Raw genomic sequence first — 23,245 nt, forward strand, 5'->3', positions numbered from 1 at the left:
GCATGTCCCAATCAGACAAAGCTGCAGAAGATACCTCAGATTTCTTGCAGGTTCAATCCACTATCAATTCTCTGCATTGCCCTTTGGCTTATCTACTGCGCCCAGAGTATTCACCAAGTGCCTGGCATCAGTGATCGCCTATTGCAGACTTCAAGGGATGCAAATTTACCCTTATCTGGACGACTGCCTGATCCAAGCGGACAGCAAACAAATACTACTGGAACATCTGGCATATGTGACACGGTTACTGCTTTCTCTGGGATACACCATCAACAAGGAGAAATCAAGGCTAACACCATCTCAGAAAATAACCTTCCTGGGTGCCAGCTTGGACACAAACACCCAGATGGCATACCTTACGTCAGAAAAACAAGGGCAATTATCTCAGTACTACAAAACACTAGCAAAAAGTACCAGGCTTACTGCAAGGAAAATCCTGCAGGCTCTGGGATTCATGGCATCTTGCATTCTGCTAATCCCATGTGCAAAGCTGCATATGAGGAAACTTCAATGGTACCTAAAAAACCTATGGTCTCAACACAGTCACAGCTTGAAGCAATTATACCAATAATTCCATGTCTGCAAAAGGAATTTCTATGGTGGGCCCAAGCATGTCAAGTAAACACAGGCCTTCCATTCTGCAAGCCTCAAGCAAAACAAGTCATAACCACAGACGCCTCAGATTACACCTGGGGGGGGCGCACATGAAGGACAGGTGCATTCAGGGCAGATGGTCACAAAAGGAAAAGCACCTTCACATCAATCAAAAAGAAATGCTAGCAGTAATAAATGCAATTACAGCTTTCAAGGACTTCCTGCAGCCAGGACAATTACTGATAAGAACAGACAACACCACAGTAATGTGGTACATAAACAAACAAGGAGGAACACACTCATACCCCTTGTGCAGACTAGCCATGACTCTTTGGAACTTGGCTCTGGAAAGACAATTCGAACTTCAAGCACAGTACTTGCCAGGACTGGAAAACACACTGGCAGACACTCTGAGCAGGAATATGACAGATCCACACGAATGGAAGCTGCATCCACAGGTGTTTACGGAGATAATCCAAGCGTGGGGAAGGCCAGACATAGATCTTTTTGCCCCCCACAGGAACCATCAATTGAAAAGGTTTTGTTCAAGGACCTTCCATCCAAAGGCCTGGAAAGTGGACGCCCTTTCATTCAGTTGGGCAACATGGACAGTTTATGCATTCCCACCCCTGCCTCTTCTGCCCAAGGTGCTTTTGAAAGCAAGAACAGACAAACCGAAGATGATACTGATTGCTCCAGACTGGCCAAGGCAACACTGGTATCCACTCCTGAGGAGCCTAACACATACTCCTCCCTGGTCCCTGCCTTTAATACCTCTTCTGCTGATGCAGAACAGCTACAAAACCCTTCACAGTCAGCTAAAAACACTCAACCTCGCTGCTTGGAAAATTCCTTAACACCACATCAGACTCTACTCTCCAAGGAGGTGAAGGATGTCATTTTGGAGGCCAGAAGACCATCTACAAGAAAAGCTTACTCTGCAAAATGGAAGCGGTTTTGCTGCTGGAATGAGAAAAGAAGACCGGACCCTAGAAAATTGAACTTGCCTCAGGTTTTACAGTACCTAGCTGAACTGCTGAACAGTGGACTTTCATTTTCTTCCATTAAAATACACGCCTCAGCCATTTCTGCAGAATACAACACGGATCCTCCTTTATTCTCTCACCCTCTCTTACGGCAGTTCCTCAGAGGGGCTAAGAATATAAGACCTCCAAGGAAGCAACCAATACCAGCCTGGGACCTTAATTACATACTAGAAAAATTAACATCGCCTCCCTTTGAACCTGCTGCCTCAACAGATCTGCAATATTTGTCCTGGAAAACAGCTTTCCTTCTGGCCATCACTTCAGCTCGTAGGGTTTCTGAACTACAGGCCCTCATGGCGGTGCAGCCCTTCCTCATCTTCCATCAGGATAGGGTTTCCTTCGACTAATCCATCTTTTATGCCAAAAGTGGTATCCAGGGTAGCCTTAAACCAAGCCATACACCTACCTACCTTTATCCTAACCCTCAAAACAAAGGGGAAAGGCTGCTTCACTCTTTAGACATCCATAGGCAGCTACGTTACTATTTGGGCAGAACAAAGTCCTTCAGGAAATCAGAACAACTTTTTGTGTCCTATGCCGTAGGGGCTCAAGGGAAACCAGTTACCAAACAGACCATTTCCAAGTGGATTGGCCACTGCATACGATTTTGTTACTCCTATCATGGGAAATCTGTCCCTACTGGTATCAGATCTCACTCCACCAGGGCCACAGCCACCTCTACAGCCTTCCTCAGAGGTGTGCCTACTAAGGATATTTTGGAGGCAGCCACTTGGAGTTCTGTACATACCTTCACAAAACACTACCACCTGCTCTTATACTCCAGAACAAGAGCAGGCTTCGCCACTGCTGTTTTGCAGGGCATTCTGGCTCAACCCAGTTCCTCATAGTACCTACCACCCTATGCATAGCTTTGGGACTCTACCCATCTGTGATTACTGCAGCTGTATGCACGATGAACATAGTACAGTTTTGTACCTACCATAAATGTAGATGTTCGAGTGCTAATACAGCTGCAGTACAGGTTTCCTCCCTCCTTCCCCTCTTGGTTAGGGCATGGGGCCTAACAACCTCTTCATACCTCCTGACTGGGTTATCCTGTTATGTTTTATTTGCTTGCTTGCACTGATTTTGCATTACTTTGCATTGCTTGCATATGTGGATAAGCTTTACTTATGTATTGCCTTCCTTTTGGGGGCACCTGACATCTGGGGCAAGAAAGACTGAAGAACATGGCGTCGGCTGTGTCTTATATACTCTGGCCTTCCTGACGTCAGAAGAGTAAGCGACGACAACCGACGCCGGACCAAGACTTTGGAATTCGGCCGACCGAGGGACCGCCTGACTGCTGAAAACCCATCTGTGATTACTGCAGCTGTATTAGCACTCGAACATCTACATTTATGGTAGGTACAAAACTGTACTTTCCTTAGGCCCAGAGGTCGAATCATACCCTAGAAACTGACTACCCAATCTCAGGCGCCTGCTCCCTTGCCTCTGTCTCAAATGCTTAAAATGACAGAAGACCTTATCTTACTGATTAGGGGAAACCAAGCTACTCCCTCAGAAAGGAAAGGAGATCCGCCTCCAGTAATTTTGTCTGAACAAGAGTCAGATGAATCCTATGCATCTGCCTATGAAGACATGCAACCCCTCTCCACATAGGAGGAGTCCAGTCCTTCAGCCTCTCCCCCAGAAGATTTTTCCTTTGGGGAAACCTTGCATACCTTAAGGGAGCACTTCCAATGGGAGAGTCAAGACTACCCTCAGTCAAAAAAAGAGACTCTGAGAGTTCCTGGATCTTCCACAACACAGATCCTTAGCCATCCCTCCAGTCCTAGATGTGGTAGATGATGTTTTCCTTGAATCCAGCTCGACTCCAGACACCCTCCCTCCTGCTCCCAGAAAACCAGACAGGTACTACAGAGTCCCTGACTCTCACAGGTATCTGTTTAAAAATCCAACAGCTGATCCTGAGGTCATTTCTCAAGGGCCAAAAGGGATTAAAGCAATCTCTGCTAAGAATCCCACCCCCCTTAGACAGGGATTCCCAAGAACTAGACAGGATAAAAAAGTATACACCTCGGCTACTCTTGCTATCAGGGCAGTATTGTCAGTTCCATATGCCTAAATATCAACAACATACCTTGGAACTCCTAAAACAAAAAATGTCCTCCTTTCCTGAATGGACAGAATCTAAAGATTTACAAGGCTTAATGCATTCTGCAAGACAAGTGACTAAACACACTTTGTACTGTGGTTTTGACGCCCTAGAAGCTTCTTGCAGGGCAACAGTCACTGGATCTGTCATTAGAAGACATGCATGGCTAAAGGAAAAAACCCTGCCAGACCATGTCAAATCAAAATTGTTGGATGCACCATTGCACAAAGATAACTTATTTGGCACTAAAGCAGAAGAGGTCATAAAAAAGATGGAAGAAAAAGCAAAATCTATGCAGACAGTTAAAAATTTCTTACAGGTCCAGCCCCCTAGGTTCAGCAGGCATTTCCCCTCCAAACACTGGTCCTTTCTTGCTCTGAGTAAACAAGGTCAACCTAGGCCCCATGGAAACAGACCCCCCCAGACAGCAGCCCCCCATGGGTTGCAGAGATCTAAGAAGTGGAATATCTCCACTTCAAAACCAGGGAGTTCTAAGCCACCACCTTATGGTAAGAACTCACAATGACTCACCTCCTCCAGTCCTCTCCTCTGCCCACCTTCACATACCCCTTGGAGGAAAATTCTCCTTTCACTCAAGCACCTGGGCCACCATTACCAGGGACCAATGGGTTCTGAATATTGTGTCTCAGGTGCACATTTTCCTTCCACACCCTTCCAACCCCAAAAGAGTTCCCAGATCTACCACCAAGTCATTGGGTAGAGGCTCAAAAGCAAATCCATTCTCTGCTCTCCTTGTGAGCAGTAGAGTATGTTCCTGCACAACAGATAGCCCAAGACTTCTACTCCAGACTATTTCTGGTGCCCAGAAAAGAGGGCACCTGGTGCCCCATCCTCGATCTATCCATCGTAAACACCTTCCTGGTGATCCCAAAATTCAAAATGCTCACCCACCAGCAGCTGCTACCCATGCTCACCAAGGACACTTGGCTAGCCACCCTGCACCTAAAAGAGGCCTACCTCCACATTCCTATCGGGGAGTCCTGCAGAAAGTATCTCAGCTTCAAGGCAGGATCTGAACACTTTCAGTTCTCTGCGCTTCCCTTTGGCTTATCTATTGCTCCCAGAGTTTTCACAAAGTGCCTGGCTCTGGCCATTGCCTTTTGTAGGCAAAGAAATATTCAAATTTACCCCTACTTAGACGACTGCCTCATTCAGGCAAACAACCAGGAAAAGCTGCTCAAAGACCTGGCCTTTGTAAAACACCTACTAACCTCCCTTGGGTACACAATCAACAAAAAGAAATCCAAACAGGTACCCACCCAAAGGATAATCTTCCTGGGAGCAAGTCTGGATGCAGCATCCCAGATGGCATACCTTACACCAGAGAAACAAATTTTCTTGTCATCTTACTTCTCCCAACTGGCCACCAGGCCACAGCTTTCTGCAAGGAAAATCCTGCAAGCCCTGGGTTCATGGCATCTTGCATACTCCTCATTCCATATGCCAGACTGCATATGAGGAAACTTCAATGGTACCTAGAGTCGTTGGTGTCAACACTCTCAAAATCTGGAAACTCTTCTGCCTATTATTCCTTGCCTGAGGAAGGAATTTCTTTGGTGGGCAACAGCCTGCTCCCACAACAAGAGACTGCCCTTCTTCCCACACCCTGCCACCCAGACCCTCACAACAGACTCATCAGACTATGCTTGGGGTGCACACCTGGACAGCAGGTGCATACAGGGCCAATGGAACCCACAGCAAATCCTCTTGCACATCAGTCAAAAAAGATGATAGCTGTGCAGCATGCCTTGATAGCTTCCAAACCCTTTCTCTCTCCAGGGGTTCTCCTGATCAAAACAGACACCACTGTGATGTGGTACATCAACAAGCAGGGAGGGACTCACTCCTTCCCGCTGTGCAGGCTGGCCATGACCCTTGGCTCACAGCCTCATCCATGAAATACACCTGTTAACACAGTACCTACCAGGCTCTCTCAACTCCCTGGCAGACCAGTTTAAGCAGAAAGCTTTTGGACCCACATGCATGGTAGCTCAACAGAAGTACCTTCTTCCTATTAAGTCAGAAATGGGGAACCCTGGAGGTTGACCTGTTTGCCTCTCACACTAACCATCAGTTCAGCAAATTCTGCACCAGGAAGCATCACTGCATGGCTTGGAAAGTGGGTGCCCTGTACTTCCCATGGGTCAGTCTATCGGTCTCTGCCTTTCCTACCCCTACCTCTCATTCCCAGGGTACTGCTCAAAATAAGGGAGGAAAAACCAAAGACCATTCTCATAGCTCCAGATTGGCCCAGACAGCACTGGTACCCCTTGCTGTGCAACCTGTCCCTGCTGCCTCCATGGAATCATCCTCAGATTCCAAACCTCCTAAACCAGAGGGAAGTGGAATTCATGCACCCCCAATTGCAGACGCTTGGTTTGGCAGCTTGGCTTATTCCCTAACCCCTGACCAATCTGCCATCCGAGAGGCCAGATGCCCTAGCACCAGTAAGTCTTATGTAGATAAATGGAAAATGTTCTGCACCTGGATCCAGGCTAAGGGGACCAGTACGGCAAAGCCTTCCATCCCTCTCATCCTGGATTATGTAGCTGACCTACTGCACAGTGGCCTGTCTTTCTCCTCTATAAAAATTCATGCCTCTGCTGTTTCTGCTCATTTTCCCACTGAGCAGCCTGTCTTCTTGCACCCTCTGATTAAACAGTCCCTCATAGGGGCTAGCAACTTGAGGCCCCCCCAGAAGGGCACCAACACCAGCTTGGGACCTTAACTTTGTCATGGAAAAGCTCACCTTGCCTCCTTTTGAACCAGCTTATTCTGCAGAGCTAAAATTTCTGTCCTGGAAGACTGCCTTCCTCCTGGCCATCACTTCAGCCAGAAGAGTCTCTGAGCTGCATGCATTCATGGCTGTGGAACCCTTCATCTTCCATGTAGACAGGGTATCCCTCAGAACTAACCCATCCTTCATGTCCAAGGTGGTTTCCAGTGTGGCTGTCAACCAATCCATTCAATTGCCCACCTTATTTCCTAACCCCCAAAACAAGGGGGAAAGGATTCTGCACTCTCTAGATGTGCACAGACAGCTCAAATACTATCTGAACAGGACTAAACCCTTCAGAAAGTCTGACCAATTGCTGGTAAGCTTTGCTTCAGAGGCAGAAGGCAAAGCCATCTCCAAGCAAACCATTTCCAAATGGATAGCACACTGCATCCATTTTTGCTACAAACAGCATGGCAAGCCTCTCCTCTAAGGGGTAAGGACACACTCCACCAGACCAGTCTCCACCTCTGCAGCTATCCTCAGAGGGGTCCCCACCAGGGACATCCTGGAGGCTGCCACCTGGACATCTGTTCATACTTTTACCAAGCATTCCACCTGCCTCTCTTCTCCAAATCCAGGGCAGGGTTTGCCTCTGCAGTCTTGCAGGGCATCCTAGCCAGCCCCTAGCCTCCTTGACTGCCTCCACCCTTTTCCTCTGCTTACCCAAATGTGATGACTGCAACAGTGAAACACAAAGAACATAGTACAGTTGTGTACACTTACCATAAATGTAAATGTTAGAGTGTCTTCACTGTTGCAGTCCTGGTTTCCCTTCCTCCATCCCCCTTTTTTATTTTTTGTTGCCTTTATTCCTTTTTGTTCTCTTTTCCTTACAAAGGACATATTGGTATTTATTTTCCACTGGTGGGGTTCTTCCACCAGAACCTGGCATCCTACTTTGGGGGCTCCTGACAGGTTAGGGTAAGAAAAACTGATGTAATGGCGTCTGCTGCCTTCCTTTATACCACTGACAACCTGATGTCAGTCCTCAAGCGACAGCAAATGACGCAGAAATACTAAGTCTCTGGTGTTCAGGCTGGCCAAGGGCTACCCTGGCAAGGATAACCCAAATGTGATGACTGCAAGACAAACATCTGCATTTATGGTAAATGTACACAACTGTACTTTCTTACACAACTGTACTTTATAAATGGTCTTTGCACTGTGTGTCAGGGATGTTCTTTACATCCCTTAAAAGGTAGGCCAACACAGGTGATACAAGAATTAAACATACCGTAATGAAATTTAGCCTTTGAACAAAGATCAGGGCTGCTGTTAAACAATTGTAACATGTTCCATAAAATCACTTCCTCTTACAATTTTTGAAAATTTGCTGTGACCAGTCATGCAGCCCAGTCGCATATTTGTCAACAAGGATTGTTTTGTAAAATTGTAAATGCATTTGTTAATGAAAACCTAACAGTTGTATTTTAAGCTGACCTGATTCAGCAGGGCAGTGTTCGTTAATTGTGAGTTTCTGATAGTGGACCATTAGTGAGGCTGAGTGCCATGTGTAACCCTAGTCTTTTGACTTTGCTACATTTTGTACTGTGGGTAGTCTAGAGCTGCTCAGCTATAGGCTGTTTTTTATGTTAATAATTTATTTATTGTTTTGCAGCCCATTTTATGGTGAAGATTATTACTTTGAGATTCCGCGGCATTTCCAGTGTCTGGCCTTTTATATTTATGACAAAGGGGTTTTCCAGAGTATACCTATAGGTAAGAATGAAAATATACAATTATTGATACACAGTAAATATTGTCAAACCTAATGAAACATAATTTTGGGAGGAACTAGGCATTATTATGCTAGATAAGAATGTATATTGTTCTGCTGTACTGTTTTGTTACTGTGCTAAGCTGTCTAGTATATATGCCTTTATAAGTGCCTCCGATATGTATCTGCTGTATTCCTTTGCAAATATTTTTCTACTTTTGTAAAAAAAAAATGTTTTACAGAGCTCTCTCTCTCTCACACACACACACACACACACACACACACACACACACACACACACACACACACACACACACACACACACACACACACACACACACACACACAGTTTTTAATTGATGTTCAGTTTGTGTTATTAGGCTGGCATTTCTTATAGTTTTGCTGTTTGTATAGCATCTTTAATAATTTGGCTAGTCCCTTTCATTCCATGGTTTTAAAAACTGCTCTGATATTATGCTTATTATTTATTTCATGGTAATGGTATGAAGACTGTAAGGGTTGTTTTGTAGCTTAGATTTACATAAGTCAAGTCTGTTGCATAGCTGACAGAAATTATGTTGGTACTTGAGCCTTCTTTGTTCAAGCTTATGATATGTGATGAGAAAACGTGAACTCACACCAAAAGATCTGTGGCACTTATGCATTCTGTTTCTGCATACTTAAAACAAGTAACATTCAAGCACAAACCACTGCCCTAGGATAAGGGGACCAAAGAGTAAACAGTTTATTTCTCCAAAAGCAGAACAGAATTCTTTTTCTTAAATAAATCTTAAAATGTAATTATTGGAATTAAGGGTAAAGTTTTTATTTCTTTTTTCAAGGAGGGGTAAAGAAAAGCAAAGAAAAAAAAAACTTTAGATAGTGACTACGTGATGTTCATCATGTTTCACTGTTGCAGTCATTACAATTGGGTTATCCTGCTGGCAGGCTACCCGCAGTTGGCCTGAATTCCAAAGTCTAAGTCCGGTGGCGGTTGCTGACACCTCCTCCCTGACGTCAGTGCGCCAGGGGTATAAAAGATGCAGCTGACGCCATTTTCTTCAGTCTTTCTTGCTGCGCGGTGCCGAAGCAAAAGCAGTTCGCAAGTGCCGGTCGGCCGACTCCTGAGATTTTCATTTTCGAATTTCAGATTCGAAGTCTTCATTAAAAGCTAAGTACCCCATTGGGGAAACTTTTTTCTTGCTCCAGACCGATGTCAGAAAAAGTTAATAATTGTATTTCTTGTGGGAAGCAAATACCTCATAAGGACTTTCATTCCTACTCTATTCCTTGCCTAGGCCCTGATCACGACGTTGTTGATTGTTGGTTCTGTGCTAGATTTAACCAATGCACTATTAAGCGTCGGTAAGATTTTGCATTTCACTATTTTGGCAGAAGATTTAATTACACAATGTCGTCGGATAGCCATCTGACTACCGCAATTCACAAGAAACGCACAGAAAAAGACAAAAGAAACAAGTACAACAGCCCCATGGGCAGGCCTCCATGCCTAAAAAAACAGATGCTCAAAATGGCCGAAGACCTAATTACTTTGATCAAGGGTTCCCATCCCCCTCCTGATAAAAGGCCTAGGCAAGAGACAGAATATGAATCTTCAGATCAGGTTTCCATTTCATCTGATTCCTCTTCTGATCAGGAATACTCTCTTCCTCCCTATGAGGATTCTAATGCTGTAGAATCTATCCCTTCAACCTCTCCTCCGGAGGATTATTCTTTTGGGGAAACTGCATACCATGAGGGAGCATTTCCACTGGGAGAGCCAAGATTATTCTGAATCTAAGAAAAGGCTCAGAGACTTCCTTTTACTACCTTAGCACAGGCCCCTTGCTATTCCACCTGTGTTAGACATTGTAGATGATGTTTTTTCAGAGTCCAGTCTGACTCCTGACTCCTTGCTTCCAGCTCCTGTTAAGCCAGACAGATACTGCAGGGTTCCTGATTCACATAAATTTCTTTTTAAAAACCCTGCTGCTGACCCAGAAATGATCTCTCAGGGTCCCAAAGGGGTCAAGGCTTCCACTGCAAAAAACCCTACCCCCCTGACAGGGATTCTAGGGCACTGGACAGATGGGGAAAAAAGATTTACACTTCTGCTACTTTGGCTATAAGGCCTTTAACTTGTCAGTTTCATATGCTTAAATATCAGCAGTATATTATGTCACTGCTTAAACAGAAAATGTTGATAAATTCTGAATGTGCAGAAAACAAAGAAATGCAGGATTTATTGCATGTAGCTGAGCAAGTTGGAAAGCATACTTTGCAATGTGGTTTTGATTCTCTGGAGGCCTCCTGCAGGGCCGCTGTTACGGGTTCTGTCATCAGGAGGCGTGCTTGGTTAGAGGAACAGAATCTGCCTCATCATGTTAAAGCAAAATTATTAGATGCTCCATTACAGCATGATACCTTGTTTGGTGTTAAAGCAGAGGAGGTGTTGAAGAAAATGGAGGACAAAGCAAACTCTATGCAAACAGTCAAGGATTTCTTACAGGTACAGCCTCTAAGATTTAGCAGACACTGGCCTACAAAGAATTGGTCCTTTCTAGTGTCAGACAGGCCACAAAGGGGCAGATACAGACGCCCTAGAGGCAGATCCCAGCCCCAAGGCACATACAGGTCTAAACAATGGGGTGCTTCTACCTCCAAAAGCAGAGAAGACAAATCTCAGCCATACAGGAAACAGTCCCAATGACTTCCCCCTGCCTGAGCCAAGCACTTATCTTCTGGCAGCACATTTAGGGGAAAACTAGCACTTTTTCATCAAAATTGGTACATAATAACCCAGGACAAATGGGGCTTGAACATAGTGTCACAAGGCTACAAGTTTCACTTTTGTACCCTGCCAAGGGCACACGGTTTGCCAGACCTGCCAAAAAATCAATGGGCAAAGGCACAAAAGCAAGTTTCATCCCTCATGGACATGAGGGCCATTCAGCAAGTACCAGAGCAAGAGCAGGGACAAGGATTTTACTCAAGGCTGTTCTTGGTGCCCAGAAAGGACAAAGCTTGGAGACCAATACTGGACCTATCTATTCTAAACATATATCTGGATATTCCAAAATTCAAAATGTTGACTCTGCAGCAGCTTCTGCCCATGCTGGGCAAGCAGACTTGGCCTGTGACTTTAGACCTAAAAGAGACATACCTGCATGTCCCAATCAGACAATCACGCAGAAGATACCTCAGATTCATAGCTGGCTCAATGCACTGCCAATTCTCTGCACTGCCCTTTGGCTTATCTACTGTGCCCAAGGTCTTCACAAAATGCCTGGCTCCAGTAATTGCATTCTGCAGACAGAGGGAATGCAAATATATCCTTACTTGGACGACTGCCTCATTCAAGCCGAGAACAAGGACATTCTACTACAGCATCTAGCGTTTGTAAAAAGATTACTAGCATGCCTAGGGTACACAGTAAACTAAAAGAAATCAAAACTAGTACCCTCTCAAGAGAGAATATTCCTGGGTGCAAGCTTAAATACAACTGCCCAGATGGCTTATCTCACGCCAGACAAACAAAGGCAACTGACTACTTATTTCAAACTGTTGGCAACAAAGGCCCAGTTATCTGCAAGAAAAAGTCTGCAGGCTTTGGGCTTCATGGCATCCTGCATTCTGCTAATTCCATATGCAAGACTGCATATGAGGAAACTTCAATGATATCTAAAAAGTGTTTGGACTCCACATTGCCACAGCCTGGAAACAATAATTGCTCTCATTCCCTGCCTGCAACAGGAGTTTTGGTGGTGGGCAAAGGCCTGTCACCACAACAAGGGACAGCCATTCACTTTACCCACAGCCAGGCAGACATTAACAACAGATGCATCAGATTATGCCTGGGGGGGCCCACATGACAGGAAGATGTATTCAGGGCACATGGTCCGCAAGCCAAATGCACCTACATATCAATCAAAAAGAGATGCTAGCTGTTCAGAATGCCCTGACAGCCTTCAAGGGCCAACTTCATCCGGGACAACTACTGATAGACAGACAGTACCACAGTCATGTGGTACATAGCAGGGAGGCACTCATTCCTATCCCCTTTGCAGACTAGCCATGAGTTTGTGGGACACAGTATTGACTTAACCAAGTACATCTGCAGGCACAATTCCTGCCAGGAAAGGTAAATACTCTGGCAGACGAACTAAGCAGAAACCTCATGGAACCCCACGAATGGAAATTGGATCCGCAAATCTTCAGCATGATAACAAGGAAATGAGGATGCCTGGACATAGATCTATTTGCCTCCCCTCACAACTGCCAACTACAGAGATTCTGCACAAGGACTTATCACAAGCAAGCATGGAAAGTGGATGCTCTATCTTTCAGCTGGAAAAACTTAACAGTATATACCTTTCCTCCACTGCCCCTCCTCCCCAAGGTACTCCTAAAGGTCAGACAAGAGAAGCCAGAATGGATACTGATTGCCCCAGACTGGCCCCACCAGCACTGGTACCCAATCCTAAGGAACCTGTCTCAATGCCCAGCCTGGACATTACCTCAAATTCCTCACTTACTGTCCCAACAAAACAATCCGGTCCTGCACAACCAACTCAAGACCTTAAATCTGGCAGCATGGTGGATAATGTAGTCATTCAAAACACCCCTCTGCCTAAAGCTGTGATGGATGTTATTTTGGAGGCCAGGAGGCCTAGCACCAGAAAATCTTATGCTGAAAAATGGAAGAGATTCTGTGCTTGGAACCAGGCACAAGGATTTGACACGATTGTACCAAATATTCCTCAGATTTTGCAATACTTAACTGAGATGCTGGACAAAGACCTATCCTTTTCATCAATTAAGATTCATGCCTCTGCCATTTCAGCTCATTACAATACAGAGCCACCTATTTTTTCTCATCCTTTACTAAGGCAGTACCTCGGAGGAGCCAAAAACTTAAGGCCTCCAAGGAGATCACCAATACCTGCATGGGACCTCAATTATGTCTTGGAAAAACTCACCCTGCCTCCTTTTGAGCCAGCCGCTACAGCTGATATAACATTTTTATCTTGGAAAACAGCTCTGCTCCTAGCAATAACCTCTGCAAGACAAGTCTCAGAGCTACAGGCACTCATGGCTTTGGAACCTTTTATCATTTTCCATCCAGATAGGGTTTCTCTGAGGACAAACCCGACATTTATGCCTAAGGTAGTGTCCAGTGTAGCCCTTAACCAAACTATTCACTTACCTACCTTTTATCCAAACCCACAGAATAAGGGTGAGAGACTTCTGCATTCTTTGGACATACACAGACAGCTGTGCTTCTACGTGGACAGAACCAAAGCTTTCAGAAAGACTGAGCAATTACTAGTGGCATTTGCTGCAGGATCACAAGGGATGGCTATCTCAAAGCAGACTATTTCAAAGTGGATAGGCCACTGCATTTGTTTCTGCTATTCACAACATGGCAAATCAGTACCTAAGACCATTAGGCCACATTCAACCAGAGCAGCAGCCACGTTAGCAGCTTTCCTCAGAGGACTACCAACCAAAGACATTTTAGAGACTGCAACCTGGAGTTCAGTGCACACTTTTACAAAGCACTATCACTTACCACTCTACTCTAAATCCAGGGCAGGCTTTGCCACTGCAGTTCTGCAGGTCCTCATAGCCGCTCCTAATCCTATTTAGCTCCAGCCTCCCAACCTTAGCTTTGGGTTCAACCCAATTGTAATGACTGCAACAGTGAAACACGATGAACATAGTACAGTTGTGTACCTACCATAAATGTAGATGTTCGAGTGTATTTACTGTTGCAGTCCAGGTTACCCACCCACCACCCCCCTTATCTTCGCTGGAACTTATCTGTACTTCTCTATTCTATACGACCTATGTGGTGTATTTGCTTGTAGAGGAAGGAATAATTTACTTTGGTGCATGCATGCTTTATTGACATATTTTTTTAGCCTACCCTTTTGGGGGCACCTGACATCTGGGGCAAGAAAAACTGAAGAAAATGGCATCGGCTGCATCTTTTATACCCCTGGCGCACTGAAGTCAGGGAGGAGGTGACAGCAACCGACGCCAGACCTAGACTTTGGAATTCAGGCCGACTGCGGGTAGCCTGCCAGCAGGATAACCCAATTGTAATGACTGCAACAGTGAATACACTCGAACATCTACATTTATGGTAGGTACACAACTGTACTTTTCTTTACTCTTTCATTTTTTTTTGTCTGTGTATGCGTGTGTGCCTCCTCATTTGTGAAATGCAGCTTATGCGCATGCACCTAAAGTTTAGGACACTGTTGTGTGAGTTCATCTTTGAACTTGTATGTAAATCATTTCATTCTGATGCTGTATGATTGGCACCTCATTTGTTACACAGGCTCATTGTTAATTTCAGAGCTGGAAACAAACTTTAAGTGTGCTGTGGCAATCCTTACTAATATGCATGCTATGCTGTGGAAAAACAATGATTCTAAACCTGCTCTTGTACCAAGGATATTGCTGGTTCTTTGCTTTCTCTAGTACACATGATGTCTGTCATTCCTTTCCTGCTATAGTAATTATGATGCCTGTGGCTGCAAGCCTGCTGTGTTACCATGGGTGTGTGGTTCCATGCCTGCTGTAGTGCCCGGGATGTTGTTGTTTCAAGCCATTCTTGGTAACCCAGGATGTTCTTTCAAGCCTTCTGTCATACCCAGGATGTTGCTGATTCCTGCCTGCTGTAATACGCAGGGTAATGGTTCCTTGCTTGCCATAGTACCCAGGATATCTATGGAAGTTCAACATACAGAGTAGTGTTACAGTAGCCTAAGCTATTTGGGTGCCACCCTTTGTGACTGTCCAGCTTTCAAAGCTTGAGGGTGTCTTCCAGCTGTCAGGAGCTAGAGAGGGGCTCCATATATAGCCAGAGTTGGAATATCCTGAGTGTTATTTTCCACTGAAGAGCACTCCTTTTGAGGGCCCAGTTGAACTGTCAGTAGGCTAATGATCCTTCAAGACTGGGCAGACAGTTCCCCAGTTGGAGAAACGTTCCACTAATTCAATTTTTCTGACAAACTTGTGTTTTTCTGACTGAAATATGCCATTTTGCTATGAAAATATTTGGGACTGTCATTGCTTTTCTAAGTGAGTTTTATATAAATGCTTTTGCACACTTGTGTTAAAAAAATCTGTTTTTGACAGAATATTTCTTCAGGTGCTATGTGTTTGTATTTGGGAGAGGATGCTGTGCTTATTGGGACAGTCAGTGGTTTACTTACCAATGAACCAGTTTTTTTTTTTCTGATTTACCTTTTACGAACTCAATCAGGCTTCTCTGTCCGATTGTTGAGATCTCATTCTCAACCTACCTGTGGAACAACCACTAGCCTCCACTGTTTAACCTTCTCCTGACTGCAAGAAGAAAGCTGTACTGGAGTTTTTGTGTGTCAGGCCATCTCTTGTTTTACCTCAGCTGCTGGTGGGTGACTGTTGTGGCAGCTTGTTGTTAATACTGTTCATCTTTTTCCCCTGGTCCTCACAGCCACCAAAGACTTGGGGGATAGCCACATTCTCTGCTTCTGTTGTGACTGTTGTATTGGGCAAGGGAAAACCACTCTTGTTGATCTCCGGAAAGAGGCAAGGGAAGGTTCTTGTCTCAGACCGGATAGGATACCCAAATCTGGGACTAGTATGTCTAACAAGGGTTGGTTATTTTCCAAGGAGTTTTGCAGGAACGGTGAACATAGTGAGAACACCTTCCAGTTTCCTGTTTGTGTCTGTATGAACAGACAATTTACTGGGATTTGATAAGGAGCAATTTTTTTTTCTTTGCCCTCTACTTCTTGCAAGAAAATTAAAATAGTTCTCTCTCTTTCTGTTTTTGATTTTTTAGTCAGAAGAGCAGGCAGGGGAGTGGTCGTACCTCTGGAATTTCTTTATCTGAACCTCTGATTCTGAGGAAAGCATGGTTTCAAATATCTCTTGAAGATTTCTTTTATTGAGAATTTATGCAAGATGAAATATTTTCCTTAGGAACAGAATGAAATTCCTATGGCACAGAAAATGTATTATGATTTGTTACAGTTGGATATGCCTAAATCCACAGCTGTTCCTTTCATTTTGCCTGCTTTAGAAAAAGTTTTCCTCACTGCATCTAGTTTGCCTAATAGTCAACCCCCTGCCCCCAGGAAATATGACAGGATGTACAGGGTACCTTGGACTCTTAAGCATTTGATCTGATGTTGTTAGTCTTCATTGTATCCTCACAAATGGGTTTGGATACAATCTGTCATATATAACTTGGCTGATGCTGCAGCTTGGAGCCACCATGTCTCTCGAGCTTCTCATTTACCCACAATGCACCATGCCAAATACCTCAAATCTTGTTTGCCACTTCTAGATAGTGGATGTGGTCTACCAGTCTCTATTGAGCTGTATTCGATCTACCAGTCTCTATTGAGCTGTATTCGATAAGTAAAGTTTTTTTCTTTGAAAATTCTTCCAATAAACTTTTTTTTCTCCTCATCTTACCTTGTAACCTTTTAGTCCTTACTGTTTACTGTTTGTGGTTTACAATCTTCCTCTTTTCTCCCTTCGACTTTGTCATATTTCTGACATACCATTGTCAGTATTTTCTTGCCTCCTCTTCTCTACTGGACTTGAGGGTTGTAATCTATTTGTCTGTTTTTCTTCACTCTCCTTTCATACTTGGTACTGCTGGATACTATTGTTAGTATCTCCCTCTTCCGTATGACTTGGTTGTAGTTCTTACAATCTTCAGCCTTTAAAAAAAAAGTTACTTACTATTTTCATTTTCTGAACTATTGAATTTTGACATATAGTTACTGTGGAAATTTACTTACGTGATGAGTGACAAATCTGCAAGATTTAAGAAATGTTCCCAATGTGGACATAAGTTGCCTGTCTCAGATGCACACTCCCTTTGTGTATACTGCCTGGGTCCATTACACTTACAGGAAGAGGCCTCGGTTTCTCAGTGATTCATTCTGGAAGCCTTAACTGAACATAAAAATAAATTAATATTAAAAGGTCTCCTTCCTTCCTCTTTTGGAGGAGCCATATCCCAGTCTCTAAAGTCAAAGCCTTCCACCTTGTCAAAATCTTTCTCATACTCCTCACGGAAATGGAATGCTAAATATCTGGTCTCAACCCCGGATCAAAAAAAAGTGAAACTTTCGGATCTGACTGCTTCTTCGGATGCTACGATTTGTAAAACAAATACTGCAATTCTGGCTCAAAGTTGGATCAGACACAGCCTTTGGAGACTCTTTATTGTCATTGTACTAATGTCAGTTGGTTGACCCAATACCAGACAAGCTTCCATCACCTTTTTGCAGAGACCAGCACACCCCACCCCTCCATTTATTCTGCTCATTCTTCTAGAAGTCTCGCAGAAGAAGATGTGGAGAGAGTGGTGAGAAAGATTCGGTCGGCTCAGGGGCATATTGGTCTTCCCTTGGCACCTACCCTTCTAGGTCAGGTGGTCTGACCTTCCACCACACCACCCCTACAAGTTCCTCCTCTGACACCATCTGTTGTCTTAGAGTTTCAGGATCCCAGTTGTCCAGATCTGTCAGTCTCTGATCAGAGGGTCTTCATGTCTTTGGATCCAACATCTTCTCTGAGACATTCTATCTTTTCAAATCAGGAGAGCTGTCAGAGCCAAAGGCTGCCTGCCAAGTCTGGGGTGCAGCTTTTGACTCAGAAGTTTTTGGAGCTGTCTCTGTTCCTTGGGGCCTCAGCACTTAACAGTTCAGTTCTGGCTTCTTTCTTGGGGGCTGTGCCGACTGATCGGAGACAGGGGATCAGGTTTCTCGGATCAGAGCCTCTCTCTGGCTCCTTTAAGCTCTGGTTTCAAGGCTGTGAAGAGAGCGTTCACTGTTTTGGCAGCCCTGACTGGTGCCTTCTTCTCGCATCCTACCTATTCCATCATGATGCCCCAGTGTCTGGAGCTTCGGCTGCTCTCTGCATTTCACATAAAGCTCATCAGTGGGCCTCTACCGAAACCTCAGGTTTCCTCTCTAAGTAATTTTGTTTTCCTCCTCTGAGACTTCCCCAGAACATCCCACTGAGGAAGTAGCCAGGAAAAGGACGTGCAAGGGGAAGCACCTAGACTTCCCACAGGAGTCCATTACTGAAGACACTGATTTCAATGAAGGCGAAGCATCCCCACGTTCACTTCCTGAAGATGTTCCCTTTGGGAACATACTAGCGATCCTGAAATTGAGAGGTGACTGGACATTCTCTAACCCTTTGTCAGAGGAATCCATTCTCCTAGAGGCTTTTGGTGCAGGACTTCTACTTCCTGGGAGGCACCACCTGCTGATGAGCTTGTGGGCATGGAAGGAGCCTGACTCCATTGAGCCAATATCTCAGAGACCAGACAGGATAATGGCACCACCTGTGGGCAGATGGTCTTGGTGGGGGGGTTCCAGCTGATGTCATGGTCGTTATGGTGGCCACAAAGAAGAAACTAGCTGATGAGAGTTCCGCTGTCCATCCCCCCCAACAGGGAATGGACAGACTGGGGAAGCGTGTCTTTGCTTCAATGACCTTTGCATTATCGCAGAGCTGTCTAGCATATTTTGTTAGACTTTAGAGAGATTTGACCAAAGAGTTGTCAAATACTCTCAGGAACCATATCTGCAGAGGTTAAGGATTCAGTAACTTCTCGCCTGGCAACCCTACAGGCTGTTTCCATTAGTTCCATGAAGATAATTTCCAACATAGTGAAAGGAACCTCAGGAGCTGTGGGTTCAACCATTTCCATGAGGAGCCCCCCCCCCCCCCCGAGATCCTTTTCCAGGAATCAACGGAGTGGCTGGAAAATGTGGTTCAAAAAATTCCAAGGTCCATTCCATGATGCATGTGGCGGAAGTGCCCCCAGAGGCAGAGGGGGGGATCTCCAGTGGACATTGCCACGCTCGTGGCAGAGGTGGACCGCAAAACCAGGATTCACAAGAATCTTTCTTTAAGCCCTACCAACCTGAATGGAGGCCTGACTGTCCACCTCTGGATACAGTCTGGGGAAGATTGTCCCTGCACCAGAGAGCCTGGCTAGAATTAACAGATACTTGGGTGCAGAGGATTATATCCAGAGGTTGTTATACCATTTTCCTTTCCACCTCTAATTCCCAGGAAAATCCCTGATGTTCCACCCAGTCAGAGGGATCAAGCAGCAACTCTGCCTCAAAAGCTGCTAGAAAAAAGTCATCCAGGAGGTCCTACCAGACCAGATAGGATCCGGAACTTACTCAGGGTTCTTTTTAGTGCCAAAAAAGACGGGGGACTGGAGACCAATTTTGGACCTCACAAATCTGTTCAACGAGCCAGGTTCCTGATGGTCCATTCTCCTCTTTCTGGGCAAGGATGACTGGATGTGCTTGGTAGAGCTCCATGACACCTACTATCATAGAAAGATGACCAGGTGGTTCAGGAAGCACCAACGCTTCCGTCTGAGAGCCAGTCATTACCAATTCAGAGTACTGCCCTTTGGACTCACCACAGCCTCCAGGGTGTTTACTAAATGCATGGCAGTAGTAGCAGCAGCATACGTCAGATTGCAGGGATTCTGGTTGTTTCCCTACCTGGATAACTGGCTCATTACCACTCCGAGCAGGCATCAACTCATACAGTCAAGAGATCAGGTTCTCCACATCTGTGCTATCCTAGGAATAACCATAAATTACAACAAATCACAACTCCAACCAACTCAAGACACTGGAATTTATTGGAGTACTGCTCAACACAAACATGACCATTGCTTCCCTTCCACCTCATCGAGTCCTAACTAAAGGTCACAGGTTAAGAAGGTTGTAGACAATACAAAAATCTCAGCCCTCATAGTCTTCAGAACTCTGGGCCTCATGGCTGTAGAAATGAGCTTAGTTCTACTGGCCAGATTTTACATGTGGATCCTACAGTGGTTGCTGGTGACCCAGTGGTCAGTCTTCCATCAATCAATGTCATATCAGATAAAAATTACCAACACGTGCAGAAAAGATCTTTATTGGCGAATCCGGTCTGATCAACTGCTCCATAGCTGTCCATTTATTCCCCAACAGCCCAGGGCCATAGTGACCACAGAAGCTTTCCAGATAGGGTGGGGGGGGCGTGTTATCTGGGGAAGACGGTCCAGGGTCCTTGGTCCCCCAAAAAGGCCAATTTACATAGAAATGTTCCACTAGAGATGAAAGCAGTGTTCTTGAAATTGCAAGCATTTCAAGATGTTCTTCCCTCTGGGACGATTTCTGTTCAAACGGACAACATGCCAGTCATCTAGTACATCAACAATCAAAGGGGAACCATATCTTACACATCGTATCGAGAAGCGCTCAGGGTCTGGCAGTGAGTGATCTCTTCAGACTGCTTTCTTTTAGCAACACACATTCCGGGGAGATCCAGCATTATTGTGGACAAATTGAGCAGGTGCATACTAAAACACGAGTGGTCGGTCAATAAGAAGGTGGAGGAAGAGATTCCCCATTAATGGGGCCAGCCATGCTGCGGTCTTTTTGCCTTTTCCCCTAAACAAGTTCAACAACTACTTTGCCCTGATTCCTGCATGGGAACAGTCACAGAGGGATACTCTGCTTCATGGTTGGCCTCCTGGTTTCCTTTATGCAATCTCACCAGCTCCATTGATTCCAAAATTTCTACAGAAAGCTGAGGATCAAAGAGTGCAGTGATCCTCATTGTCCCCTATTGTCCTCAACAAATTTGGCTTCCCTTCTTATGGCCTCACCTGGTTCAACCACTGTGGAACCTAGATCCGACTCTGGACCGCCTGTCTCACCCAACAGGCATGTTACACCCGGATATACCAATCCTCAAGCTGACTGCTTGGTTTCTCCAGATCCCTCAGTAACCACACAACTTATGCTTTCATCACCTCTATGAAGTATAATCCTGTCTTCCCATAAACCCTTGACAAGGAAAACATATTCTAGTAAATGTGCCATTTGGGCTCAGCAGCATAAACTTGACCCCTTTTCAGCCTCTGTTTATCGCATTTTAGATTTCCTTGCTCACCTTTTTCAAAACCTTGCTAGTACCTCAACCATTAGGGTACAGTTAGCAGCAATTTCAAATTACAATACAGGACTGTATGGTGCATCCATAGCTTCTCACAAGTTAAGCAAGGCCTTTTTAAAAGAGGCAGTCCTTCTAAAGCCTCCTTTTAAAGATCCTACACCTCCATGGGACCTAAATTTAATGTTGCAGTCTCTCACTGAACTTCCCTTTGAACCAGCAGCTATGTGTTACCTTAAATGTTTGTCATGGAAGACCATTTTCTTGGCTGCCATTACTTCGACAAGACGAATTTCTGAGATCTAAGCATTGTCTTCTAAACCTCCTTACTTAGTTTTTCACAAAGATAGACTGACCTTGCGTACCAGTCCATCCTTTCTTCCACAGGTGGTGTCAGAATCCAACATAAAAAGTTCTATCAATTTGCCAGTTTTTTTTTCCCTAGGTTTACCAACAAATGACAATATATCTTACATTTACTGGATGTTCATAGACTGTTGTGATTCTATCTGCATAGAACAGAAAAAAATCAGGAAAGCAAACCAACTATTTGTTTCCTTCTCTGGACCAAAATTGGGAAAATCGTTTTCTAAAATTACTCCATCAAAGTGGTTAACAAATTGCATCTCTTTTGTCTGTAATAAATTAGGCATTTCTCTTATACATCCATTGAAAGCACACCCCACTAGATCTATGGCTATCCTCAGTTTTCCAGTCTAGGCTGTCTATGGATACATTTGTGCAGCAGCAACTTGGGCTACTCCTCATACCTTTATCACTCATTACAAATTGGATCTGGTCAACATAGGTAGGGCATCATTTGGCTCTGTGGTGCTCTGGAATATCCTTCCTAGAGTTCACCCTGGATTCAACTAGCTAAGGAAGCTGTCCCATTTGTGAGGGTACAATGAAGATTGACATCATCAGATAAAGTTGTATATTCACCATAATGTTCCATCTGTATTGCTGATCTTCATTCTTGCCTCACATCTCCTCCCAGCTACCCCGTCCATGACTTCTGGAGGAACGAGCAGTTACATGGTCTCTGAATAGGTACATTTACATGTTTATATGACTTTGGATATGGCTTCCCATATTTCTCTCTATCGTTTTACGCTATATAGCAGCAAACAAGATCTGAGGTATTTGGTAGGGTGCAGTGTGGGTAAGCTGTAGCATCGGCCGAGTTGGATCCAACGGATTGGATCCGAACCCATTTGTGAGGAAAAAATGAAGATCGACAACACAGATGGAACGTTATGGTGAGTGCATAACTTATTTTTCCAACCGTATAGCAGATCTAACAGTTTGCTTCTACTAACCTCACTCCCTCTGACAAAGGTGGACGAGATTTGGGGAGAAAATGTATTCATCTGCTACTGATATTTCAGGATTTTAAACTGCCAGACTCGTATGTTAAAGTATTTACTTTTATTTTTTGAGGTCATGGAATAGTTAAGTATTAACCTTCGATCTGAAGTAGTTTACTTCATTTGGTGTTCAACCTGTGGGTTACAGATCCATATTGGATCCAAGCCGGCAACTTTACTAACATCAACTGCCAAGCTCCAAACTCCTTCCCTTACCCATAATACACCTCCACTGCCTTCCATTCTCAGATCTCATGTGCCGCGAATAGCTTTAGCATCGTGTCTCTTGAGCTCCAACTAGTCAAGTTGATAAAACCTTTGCGAGTAGCTTTTTTCTTCAAATTTTTGTCAGTTAGTGTTAGTACAGGTTCCCTTTCTCCTCCCCTCACTTGGTGCGTCGCGTTTTAGTATAGTCAGAGTAGTTTGTACTGATGTTCTTCATGTTTCACTGTTGCAGTCATCACATTTGGGTTATCTGCTTGCAGTAGCCCTCAGTCGGCCTGATTATCAAAGTCTTGGGTCCTGCGTCAGTTGCTGTCTCATCTTCCATGACATCAGGTAGTCAGGGGTATAAAGCATGCAGCTGACGCCATTACATCA

The 23,245-nt window shown here is 44.6% G+C and overlaps 1 protein-coding gene across 1 annotated transcript in view; it reads left to right on the forward strand.

The window, feature by feature from the left end:
* Window positions 1-23,245, forward strand: part of LOC122802337 (ras GTPase-activating protein 2-like) — a 1,675,609-nt gene that overhangs the window by 315,217 nt on the left and 1,337,147 nt on the right. The window contains exon 3 of the mRNA XM_044071975.1: window positions 8,178-8,278. Coding sequence (XP_043927910.1) covers window positions 8,178-8,278 — 101 coding nt within the window. The remainder of the gene's footprint in view (window positions 1-8,177; window positions 8,279-23,245) is intronic.

This window comes from Protopterus annectens, chromosome 5.part0, assembly GCF_019279795.1.
Source record: "Protopterus annectens isolate FY-2018-M chromosome 5.part0, PAN1.0, whole genome shotgun sequence".
NCBI classification, from domain to species: domain Eukaryota; kingdom Metazoa; phylum Chordata; order Ceratodontiformes; family Protopteridae; genus Protopterus; species Protopterus annectens.